The sequence below is a fragment of the Diadema antillarum genome, unplaced genomic scaffold (assembly GCF_040938485.1).
Source record: "Diadema antillarum isolate AM-2024a unplaced genomic scaffold, OU_Dant_1.0 scf00000045, whole genome shotgun sequence".
NCBI classification, from domain to species: domain Eukaryota; kingdom Metazoa; phylum Echinodermata; class Echinoidea; order Diadematoida; family Diadematidae; genus Diadema; species Diadema antillarum.
The window spans coordinates 2,715,436-2,727,816 of record NW_027270934.1 but is presented as its reverse complement, the minus strand read 5'-3'; the positions used below and the strand labels follow the sequence as shown (position 1 = coordinate 2,727,816).

The 12,381-nt window shown below is 39.3% G+C and overlaps 1 protein-coding gene across 1 annotated transcript in view; it reads left to right on the top strand.

The window, feature by feature from the left end:
• The window catches only part of LOC139714651 (uncharacterized), a 37,008-nt gene that overhangs the window by 23,462 nt on the left and 1,165 nt on the right, over nucleotides 1-12,381 (top strand). The window contains exons 11-18 of the mRNA XM_071626333.1: nucleotides 3,686-3,793; nucleotides 4,258-4,389; nucleotides 5,262-5,411; nucleotides 7,349-7,474; nucleotides 8,092-8,175; nucleotides 8,789-8,881; nucleotides 9,385-9,466; nucleotides 10,349-10,611. Of these exons, the coding sequence (XP_071482434.1) occupies nucleotides 3,686-3,793; nucleotides 4,258-4,389; nucleotides 5,262-5,411; nucleotides 7,349-7,474; nucleotides 8,092-8,175; nucleotides 8,789-8,881; nucleotides 9,385-9,466; nucleotides 10,349-10,611 (1,038 nt within the window). The remainder of the gene's footprint in view (nucleotides 1-3,685; nucleotides 3,794-4,257; nucleotides 4,390-5,261; nucleotides 5,412-7,348; nucleotides 7,475-8,091; nucleotides 8,176-8,788; nucleotides 8,882-9,384; nucleotides 9,467-10,348; nucleotides 10,612-12,381) is intronic.

The window sequence follows — 12,381 nt, the reverse complement described above, 5'->3', positions numbered from 1 at the left end:
TTCGCTTTAGAATTTAAGATGGCGCATCGGGCGCAACTGCGGGCAAATACTGGCAGGCAATATCAGGAGAGCATAATGATTACATTCGAGCGAGCGGAACGAGCGAGCTTGAAAATTTTACATTTTACAGTCCAAAAACTGCCGTTCTTAGCCATATTTTTTCGCTTTGGAAATTAAGGGGGGAGGGGCACCGGGCGCAACTGCTGGCAATTACTGGCAGCAACATCAGGTGAATTGCATAACGATTAAATGCGAGCGAGCGAAGAGAGCGAGCTTGAAAATTTTACATTTTACAGTCCAAAAACTGCCGTTCTCAGCCATATTTTTTCGCTTTGGAAATTAAGGGGGGAGGGGCACCGGGCGCAACTGCTGGCAATTACTGGCAGCAACATCAGGTGAATTGCATAACGATTAAATGCGAGCGAGCGAAGAGAGCGAGCTTGAAAATTTTACATTTTACACTCACAAAACTGCCGTTCTTAGCCATATTTTTTCGCTTTGGAAATTAAGGGGGGGGGGGCGCACCGGGCGCAACTGCAGGCAATTACTGGCAGCAACATCAGAAGAATGGCATAAAGATTAAATGCAAGGGAACGGAGCGAGCGAGCTTGAAAATTGTGACATTTTACAGTCCCCTAACTGCCGTTTGTAGCTATATTTTTTCGCTTTGGAAATTAAGGGGGGGGGGGCGCACCAGGTGCAACTGCCGGCAATTACTGGCAGCAACTTCAGGATAATGGCATTACGACTAAATGCGAGCGAGAGGAGCAAGCGAGCTTGAAAATTTTGACATTTTACTGTCCAAAAACTGCCGTTTGAAGCTATATTTTTTTTTTCGCTTTGGAAATTAAGGAAGGGGGGGGGGGGCGCCCGGTGCGCCCCTCCCCCTGGATCCGCCACTGGTAGTCAAGAGTGTGGGTTTATGTTCATGACTGGGGGAGGTATGACCAGCGAGGTGGCGTCGAAGTGACCAAGCGGGGAAAGGATGTTCAAAATCTGCACTTTAGAGCATCCCCTAAACTAATTGTGCGTGTTTGTTTATGTGTGTGTATTATATACTTGGAAAAGTTAGGAATTAGCCCAGGTCAAGTCTTTTTATTGGCAATGCAAGACATTTTTATATAGACTAGTATGTAAAGCAACACTGCAAAATCAATGATCTAGCTTTGATATAACGAAGCGTAAGGTACAAAGGTGTACATTCTACATCACATTGCGCAACATTGTAGCGACTCTTCGTTCGGATTTACTGAGTACACTGCGCACATTTTGCTTATATGCAGAATGCCAACCAGGAATCACGCTGAATCTTAATCTTTTGTCGGGTCCGGGCTTTTTGAACAATGTTTCACACTATATACCTATTTAATTATGGTTAAAAGAAATCATACAAAAATATCTTATTTCTTGATCACTCTTTCATTCAAAAGCAGTTTACTAACACTTGAACTACTATTTCGGTAAGTCTTTTTTTTACCAGCGGATTGGGAGGGGGCGCACCCCCCCCCCCCCCCCCCCCCAGTGATTGGACAGATTTCTTGAATTCTAACAAAAAAGCAAGAAAATCTTTTCATCGCGGGAATTATGATTATGTGGGGTGGGGTAAATGGTGCGCTTGCCTTCCAATATTTTAATGGGGGCAACATTTTTGTTTTCTTTCAAAACCAAGAAAATCTTCTCATTTCGGGAATTATTAGTTATGGGGGGGGGGCAAAATTAAAATATGCTTGCCCCTCCAATATTTTTATGGGGGTAACTTTTTGTTTTTCTGTCAAAAAAAGATACGAAAATCTTCTCGTCTCTGGAATTATGGAGGGGGGGGGGCAAAATGATATGCTTGCCCCTCCATTTCTTTTTTTCATTTCTTTTTTTAATGAGGCTAAGGCTCGCTCTTGGGCTGGCAATATGGATTGGTCAGAAGTAACGTAAATAGTCTCTACATAAATTTATTTGTAAGTAGCACACGTACATGCAAACGTGTATAAGTGCTCCGTATCGTACGGATGTACAGTACGGTCGATAAATAGTAAACACTGTAGGATACTAATAAATATGTATAAAATCAGTGCTGCCAGAGCCAGGGGTGCAAATTGTTTTTGCCGACGATTTTTTTTTTTGTTGTGTGTGTGTGTGTGTGTGTGTCCCTGGTGCAAAATGTAAAAAAAGAAATAGAAAAGAATAGTTATTTAGCGTCCGGCGTTGAGGTCGCTCGCAGACTGATTTTTTTTTTTTTTTTTTTTTTTTTAAGGATCTGAAGGGGGGTGCGTTCGCACCCAACGCACCCCCCCTGGTGACGCCCATGGAATGTTCCACCCGAAGGGTTTGAAATGCTATTGAGGGAGGTTATAAGTCCCGAGATGAAGTCGAGGGACTTATAGCCTCCCGAAATGGTATTTCAAACCCTGAGGGTGGAACGTTTGTTCCCTCCCCCGCCAACAAAAGTCATCATCTGTTATATTATATAGGTTAGTCAAATCTACTTTTTCACATTGTATGAAATAGGCAAGTTTATCCTATCGATTGCGTGAAAATAGATGATCGTTCAATCGTTTGGTATCATTTGTCATTTGTTACGTGAAAATGTTTTCCCATGGGAGAACATCACAAAAATGTTCTGCCCATGGGCGAACATAACCAATGAGCTTCCATCACGTGACAGTGTTTAGCCAATCACTAACCGGTATTTGACTAACCCATTTAATATAAAGGAATGTTTTACCGGGAAGGTTATGTTCCCACCTTCATGATTGGTGTTTTATTATTTACCAATATGAGGATCACGTTTTATCGGCTGCGTCTTATACTGATATCTGCAAGAGTTATCGTTCACGTGTATAGCAAACACTTCAAGAACTAAAAACGAAAAAGTAACTGTCTCCTAAGTTCCCATGATATGTTGATAGTTTGCCCAAACGCGACATAATCATTATTTAGGAATAGAAGTAGTATCAGAGGGACCGGCAGTGGACGAAGTTGTTCAAGCAGAAATAATTCAGATAGTAGACGTAGAAGTAGATGTTAGTTCATGTACCAGTAGTTATCAAATTCTTGTATCCAGGCGTGTAGTCCAAGTTACAAGTTACTTCGAAATGGTGTCAATTCGTTACGATGTTGTCATTTCGTCGACGAAATGACTGATTTCGTAACGAAATAGGCCATGCGACACTTGGCGCCCCATACAGCTCGCACCAGCTCCCCACCAGCTCCCAGGCTCAGGTCGCACAGTGGACATTGGGATTTACACGTTGAGGCAATGCTCGGTGAACCATTCGAGAGCACCTGCTAGCCTGTTTACTCTTTTTTTTACCACTATACGCTCACACTCGAGTAATCCACGTGGTTTGAATGCAAACCTACTAAGTCACGAGCCCCCCCCCCCCCCCCCAGCAAAAAAAAAAAAAAAAAAAAAAGGATAATAATGATAATGATAACAGCAGTATATAGTACTGGTAATACTAGTAGTAGAAGAAGAAGAAGAAGAAGAAGTAGTAGTAGTAGTAGTAGTAGTAATAATAATAATAATAATGATAATAATAATAATAATAATAATAATAATAATAATAATAATAATAATGATGATAATAATAATAATAATAATAATAATAATAATAATAATAATGATAATAATAAAGATAAAATGTCACTTTCAGTCGAACTGTTTAACGATGTTTTGCTCCTCCTGCAGCTTGCTCGGGCCGTCTTCATCAGTGCGAATCCTTCCAGTGCATCGCCACAGATAAGGTGTGCAACGGGGCTCGGGACTGCTTTGGAGGAGATGACGAAATTAACTGTGGTGAGTTAAAAAAAAAAAGATGCCAAGCTAACGGCAATAATGTTTTCTGTCATCATGCTTCAAATTTTACAACCTGATTTGTGTTATCGATTTTTTTTTTCTTTTTTTCTTTTTTATTACCACCGCCAACGAGGTTATGTTTTGGCCGGCGTTAGTTTGTTTGTCTGTTGGTATGTCTACTTGTTTGCGAAATCATTCATAAAATTAGGAACGGATTTGGATGAATTTTGCAGGAAAATTTGCCACTGACACAAGAAAGAAATCATTAAAATCTTAATAGTGTTTTTGAATCACCGTCTCAATCAATTGCATGTGCACTGTCATCTAGCACGGTTTCATGCAAGGAGATAAAGTTGACTAATTACTTATTGCAAGATGAATAAAATTCTTACCAAAATGTGAATAGAGAGACTATAAACAACAATAACGAAAGTTTAAATGATGTGTCTGATTTAATTTTCGAGACAATGAGACCATTCCGAGCTGCGAGGAGGGCGAGTTCCGCTGCCCGAACGGGAAGTGCCTCCGACCAAGCCTGGTGTGCGACGGAGTGGACCAGTGCCGCGGCGGTGTGGAGGAAGAAAACTGCACCACGGGTATGTGCTGCTATTAAAGCTTAAAGAACACGTTCACTTAAATATGATGATGATGATGATGATAATAATAATGACGATGATGACGATGATGATAATGATTCGCAGCATTTGTAGATGTGATACTTGTGGAGGAAGAAAACTGCACCACGGGTATAGGTATGAATAAATGCCGCTAAGCTTAAAGGACAAATTCACTCAAATATAATGATGATGATGATGATGATCCGCAGTATTTGCAGATGTGGTAGGTGTGAAGGGAGAAAAATGCACAACGGGTAGGTATGAATAAATGCTGCTAAGCTTAAAGGACAAATTCACTCAAACTTATGATGATGATGATGATGATGATGATGATGATGATAGTGATGATGGTGATGATCCACATCATTTGTATAGCGCCATAAATTTGTTTTAGAAACATTCAAAGGCGAAGACTCCTCCCAAAATATGGGTGGATGCAGCAATATTAGTAGAACACATCAGCAAAAGTTTGAGGAAGATCGGAAATCCGATACAAAATTACGGATGTTTGAAAGTTTTTGTGCAGCTATGGTTTCATGAAAAGACTACTACAGTTTGTGCGGTCACGTATATGTCAACGATGTATAGCAAAATATAAAGTAAATTTCAGAAAGTTTCTCTGTTTTTAATGAGAAGCACACAGTCCCTCAACTTGTTACTATCGCATGTTAAGGGTCTTCCTGTCAAACCCTCTTTTATTTTGGTAGATTGCGTTGAATTTTGTGGTTGCATGTGTGTGTGCATGTGTGTGTGTGTTGGGGTGGATGCGTGATCTTTCCCCAGAAAAGCGAAAATATGAATATATATTATTTAACCCAAACTTCTCAACACCTTACCTCCTCCCCTCCCAGAGGTTAGTACTGAGTCAAATGGTGTGGATCCTAGCTGCATACCTTGCTCGAGTGGGGAATGCGTCCCACCCAGTGCCCGGTGTGACGGGAACCCCGATTGCGCCAGCGGAGAGGATGAGGACGGGTGCATGGTGAAAACTCCGGCCCCTCGTACGCATCTACCATTGCAATCTCAACTTGGTTTTATTTGGGCGTTTTTCTCGTCATCGGTGTTTTTTTTCCCCTCATCCTTTTCCTGTTCAGAGTTTGTGATTTCTTTGCATTACATGCTATTCCACGCAACCGGATAGGGGCAATTAGACCCAAACATACATACATACTGCGCAGTGGTCAGTGCAGAAACTACACAGCATGGAACAATAATTATAGAATTTGCCTTGACATGCCCAATATGATTATAATAAGGAAATGTGGACCTTGACATAATTATTTGTAAAATTCTCAAAAAAAAAAAATGATTGATTGATCTAGCGTGTACTTTCCTCTTCGGACGAATAATATTCGTATAAAAAGTATATATGTGACCGTGCACCTCAAAGCGAACATAAAGTCGCACACACTGATTTTGCGTGAGGACTGAAAATAAGTGAAATGGGTCAACCTCGATGAACTTGACTTTTCCATATTTTCTGTAAGAGCGGGTCTTCTTCTACATTGTGCTAAAATTTGGTATCTTAAAACGGGTAGGAAAGTGTGTTTTTTTTTAACAGTTTATGTCGAACATTTTTGGTAGAATAGTGTGATTAGGTGTGTGTTTAGAATCCCTTTTTCATTTCTGAAAAACCTTGTCCACACTCTTCACTTTCAACTCTAATAACTTTTGCAAGGATAGTGCTACTGCATTGAAAGTTAGCATTAATTATGGACAGCATGTGTTAATGAGGCATGCTTAATTTCAGTTTAATCTGATAATCCCTTCTTTGTTGTTACTCCGGTGGTTTACTTCCTGTTTTTTGTCCCATTCATCGCACAGCCAGCATGGTTTGTTAAAGATTAAGCGCTTGAATAGACACTGTACTTCAGAGCCTCTTTTCTCAGTTCACACTTTTCCTGAGTTTGTGCTTTCTTTCCAATATTTAGATAGGTTAGGAGAGTCCATTTGATTTGAGTTATATATCATTTCAAAGCTTAAAGTCTGCTCTTTCAGAATATGGTCTTAACTAAAAATTCATGTCTGGCGACTTTTTGTTTGTTTTGAGGTGCAGGGTCACATATTATATGTGACCCTGCACCTCAAAACAAACAGAAAGTCGCCAGACATGAATTTTTAGTTAAGACCATATTCTAAAAGAGCAGATTTTAAGCTTTAAAATGATGTATAACCCAAATCAAATGGACTCTGTTAACCTATCTAAATATTGGAAAGAAAGCACAAACTCAGGAAAAGTGTGAACTGAGAAAAGAGGCTCTGAAGTACAGTGTCTATTCAAGCGCTTAATCTTTACCAAACCGTGCTGGCTCTGCGATGAATGGGACAAAAAACAGGAAGTAAACCACCAGAGTAACAACAATGAAGGGATTATTAGATTAAACTGAAATTAAGCACGCCTCATTAACACATTCTGTCCATAATTAATGCCAACTTTCAAAGCAGTAGCACTATCCTTTCAAAAGTTATTACAGTTAAAAGTGAAGAGTGTGGACAAGGTTTTTCAGAAATGAAAAAGGGATTCTAAACACACACCTAATCACACTATTCTACCAAAAATGTTCGAGATAAACTGCTAAAAAACACACTTTCCTGCCCGTTTTATGATACCAAATTTTAGGATAATGTAAAAGAAGACCCGCTCTTTCAGAAAATATGAAAAAGTCAAGTTCGGCTAGGTTGACCCATTTCACTTATTTTCAGTCCTCACGCTAAATCAGTGTGTGCGACTTTATGTTCGTTTTGAGGTGCACGGTCACATATACTTTTTTTTTTAATTTTGTCCTATCTCAATCAACGCGTGCCAACAAAAACTTTCATCCCTTTAATGTCAATATAAGAGAGTTGCTCAAGATGGACAAAACTCACTGTCGGCGCCTCCCTTATAATTTAGTAAATCATTTTTGTTTTGTTTTGTTTTTTCTCGTTCTCTTTCTAGCCTCTTGCGAAGATGGACAGTTCCTATGCAGTTCTGATGACTCGTGCGTACCGATATCGCGGAGATGTAACGGGATTAAAGACTGCCCTCAACGTGAGGACGAGACAGCATGCGATCAAACGACTGGTGAGAAGTCTCTTCTAAAACTGATATTTCGGTTTGCGTATTCCACATGACACTTTTCAACCATTTTATACAAGTACCGCCATGACAGTGATTATCTACATTGTATTTAAGAGCAAGGCAGCTGAAAATTAAGATAGGTATTTATCAGAATGAATGTACGTTTTAGTAGATTTACACATGCAATGTGACTCACATCGTAACGTCTATTAGATCAATATTTTGCAATAATCATAACGACAAAGATGATTAATACAAAAGTGTAGTATTCTGAAGACAACGACCAACAATAGTGAATTTAGGTTTGTACATTATACGAATCTTTTAGAGTAAAATGGTATTATGATGCGAGCATTAATACGACTATCGACTGAAAGAAAAAAAAAGAAATAATCCGCAGTTTAAGAGAGACTGAGATCAACAAAATGGACTATCACTGGAAATTCAACGCAGACACATAAATTTTCATCCATAGAAGCATTGACCGTAACTACTCATTATTCAAATAACAATGTCAGAAGGCCAGGGAATTCGTCTGCAGAAATTGATGCCATCGTAAATACATGAAATTAAACATTCTTCCTAACGCTTTCTCACCCTCACTTTCACCTGGATTTTAGACGCGTGTTCGAGCTTGGACGATAATGCCTATTTCGTCTGTGATGGGAAGACAGACTGTGAGGGTGGTGCCGACGAAATGTGCGGTGAGTTTTCAGTCCCTAAAGGCCCAGTAAAGCTGAGTATGAGAGAATAATAATATTCTGTTGTTTCATCCTTTAACACTCAGTACACATGTACTTACATATCATCGCATTCAACTCTGTAAAGATGATTGTATAGTTCAGATTCGACTTTTCATCGTCACAGGTAGTTTGTTTATGTTTTCAGACAAATTGTACGGAGTAAAGGCGTGTTTAAGATCATTTGCTTTAGTGTTCGTGCTCTGTCATATTGAAATTGTGTCTTTTGGCACAGCGATTTATCCAGTGGGATAATCTCTAGACTGGATGCATCTAGCACGTTTTTATGACAAGCCAAATGTCCCATAAATAAAAAAACTTTATCGAATGATAAACTTTATGGGACATTTGGCTTGCCATAGGCGTTCATCATGAATCAGTAGCCTGCATAGTTGCATTATTACGTGCAGGATGGATGCACTGTACATGTCTCTTTGATTTTGGAAAAAAAAATGAAAGATTTGGAGAATAACGAAATTGTGAGCAGGGGTTACCTAAGAAAACAGTTTTTAGATGTGTTATAACCTAACAAACGAGCGATTGCTGTATTTGATATCATTGACTACTTTTAAAACAGAATGCGGTATAACACCAGCATTGGCATCGAAGATTTACGGCGGTCGAGTGATTACGAGGAGGGGCGAATATCCGTGGCTGGTCATGTTTAGCGGTAAGTTACTCATATTGTATAAATTTGATTGATTATATCAGAAGAGGTATTTGAAGCGGAAAAGTTGAATAATATTTACATCAACGGATTATTCGCAACCTTTGTGACTGTTATGAATGTTTGCTGTAAAACTGTTATTATAACAGTCGACTTTTAAGATGCCTGGCTTGAGTCTCTACAGAGGAAGAGAGAAGAGAGACACACCTGTTTTACGCTTGGTAGTTAAGATTATGCTCTCTGAGTATTTTGACTTAGCAATAAGTTAACAAACCATGCATACTTTAAAGGGAGAGAGATTTGAAATGCCATCTACACAGTCTTCCTCAACTGAGTTTCAAGTGCCTACAATCTTGACGATGGAATACTTTCTATGTTCTCATTCCCACCCGTCGTCAACCATAATGTTTTAAATAAAAGCCAATAAAACAAACGAAGGCCCTCTCACTTTAATAAATTAAGTTTGATTACATCCAAACATGTATCTTTGGTTATCGCACTTACAGTTTACAATTCCACTCGCGGAGCGAGCTGTGGAGGGGCTATCATCAACAGAAACTGGATTCTCACAGCTGCGCACTGTGTCAGGTAACTGCCGTCAAGTTTGTTCTGAATTTGAAAACAATGTAGAATATACCCAAAGAAACAAACAAAACACAATCACAATCACAAATTCTCTTCATTCCTTTTGTATACGTCCACCTTAAAAAGGACTCAACCCTTTGGCAGCAACTAGATGCTGATGCCCCTCACCTTTGCACACACACACACACACACACACACACACACACACACACACACACACATACACACAACAATAACAACAACAAAAGGCGCAAAGCTGATATCCCTTGTAAACTTTCTAGCTTAGCGTTTCATGCATAATATTATACTCTGAATCAGGGCTTCACAGTGGAGCATAAAGGACTCACATTTTTTTTATTATTTCATAGGGAACCACAGGATTAAAGAAGATTTTGTTTATGCTATTTGCACTCGCGTTCATTCAACAAGTGTGCAAGGGTGTAGGCTGCAACTCTGGGCCCAGTGGTAGTATCGCATTTATCGATCTATGCAACGTAGACTTACGTTACATCGATTTCATCAGGCGACGAATCGTTAAATGGTGTTTCTGTCATACACAACAAAATCAAAGTCTTTCTAGACGGTACCTTGGATATTCTTTTTTTTTAACCTCTAAAAGACGGTATTTGCCTTTAGCACGGATAACAGTCTATTTCAAAATCAAAAACACCTCTCGATATCAGCGTCTGTAAGCAAGTAATGTAGTGTGCTATACGCAGTACTGCAATCCATTGATCACCGCATTCTACCGGCTTTGATTTGCTAGTCGATTTCTTTGTTGTTGTGCTTTAACGTTGAAGTCAACTTGAAAACTTTGAGAAGATCACAGTAATTATCATTGATTGCTTCTGAATCAATCATCTCCTTGGTACGCCAACTTCTCAGCCAGCGATCCATCGGCCACTTCTTCATACGAGCCGGTGTCACTGACCGGAAGGACATCCACGAGTACATCCAACCCCGGGTCGTCGCAAAGGTCGTCCATCATCCCAATGGCAGCAGACCGGGTCACGACCAGGCTCTGGTGAAAGTAGATCGGCCATTCACCTACTCGGCCCTGGTCCGGCCTGTCTGTCTACCGGATGCCGACTTTGAGGTTGCGCCGGGTGAATACGTCACCGTCGCAGGCTGGGGCGACTCGGGTAGCAGTGAGTAACGCTGATATCATGGACCTACTACACGTGGACATTCATCATTTCTTTAATTTATGCATGCCTCTATCTACGTCAAAAATGTCACAGAAAGCATTATAAACATTTTCCCTGCTTCGATCTTATGATCTCCGCCGCCGGCAAGCCAGAGCAAAACACAACGCAGCTTTGAAAACTCTATAAACCAAATGCGCCGAAAATATTTACTGTCTTAAATCAAGGAAAATGCACGTGCAGTTGTGGTATGTATTCAGTATATCACCGCTCAGATATCTTCATTGGCGAAGCTAGTGCAGATACTTTTAAAGAGAAAGCTAACTTTTTAACTGATTGACTATAATTTCTAATCTCATTTTCCATATTTTCCGCACATTTTTCCAGAGTAAAAGGAGACAGAAAGGGAAGCGGATATGTATGTCTCATTGTTGAGCAGGGTTGTATGTGTGAGATATTGCGAGCCAATCTGTAATTTCCAAGCAAATGACATGTATGTAGTCATGCACTGACGTTTGCTGCTTCTCATCATATTGGCGCTTTTAAAGACGTTTCCGCCTGAAAAGGCGCATCAGCCAAATAAATCCGGAGTTAAGGAAATAGTTCCTTTGTCAGTGACGATGCATTAATCATTATGCAATCGTCATTTTCGAAAAACCTGTATGTACTCATTGAGATGCGCATAGTCAGGTGGCGGCGGACCTCGTACTTCAAAGTGGTTGGATTCGCTGAAAGTCCATTCGTTAGTAGGTCCATGGAAACACAGATACAAAGATAATTTTGTGTGTGGTGATTATGCAAGGCCTCTTTTATGGGAACAAAATGGTTCTCGAACTTTACATTGTCATCCTTGCGCGCGAAACAAACAAGCAACCATACAGTCAAACATAGTGATGCCAGTATAGCAGACAACCTGGCTTCTGGTTTACACCTAACGAATGTTTTATACGTTTGTTTGTTTGTTTGTGTGTTTGTTTGTTTGTTTTGGGTGTTTTTTTACGCTGCTGTATCTTAAGCTATTTGCTTATTTGATCACAGTCTTCTGCATTCATATCCCACAATACATTGTACCATCATGACCATAATCTATTCAGCCAATTTTTTGTTCCATACTAGCTCCAAATCGACATTTTTTTACCTTCTATTCTTCAATCTGCATAATAGTCCATGATTGTCACCGTGAATTTCAGTCATGTTCAGTTTTGTACAGAGTGTATACCTTACTGTTTTCGGGAAAATGCTATTATAATTATTTCATATGTAGGATAATGATGTTCAAAGATAATTCTGAATAAATTGAATTGAATTGAATTGAATTGGATTGAATTGAATTGAATCGAATTGAATTGAATTGAATTGAATTGAATTGAATTGAATTGAATTGAATTGAATTGAATTGAATTGAATTGAATTGAATTGAAATCAAATTGCATTGAATTGTTTTTACTGAAATGAAACTATAATAACGATTAAAACACGCCTTTCTGCATGCAGGGCTGGTTATATCGGGAGGGACCTCTTTGGATTAAAGGAAACCAAACCCGAAATATACATAGGGATAGAGTAAAAGCAGTTACATCAACAGAACAAATCAGTCATAATTTGAGGAGAATCTGACAATGAATTCAATAGTAATGAATGTTTAAACTTTTGGTGCCATTCTTGCTGGATGAGAAGACTACTGCAAGGGATTTTAACAAGGTCATGTATGGAAAATAGCATAAAGAATTTATAAAGAAATCTTGTAATTGCATAATTGAAATGATTAATTTC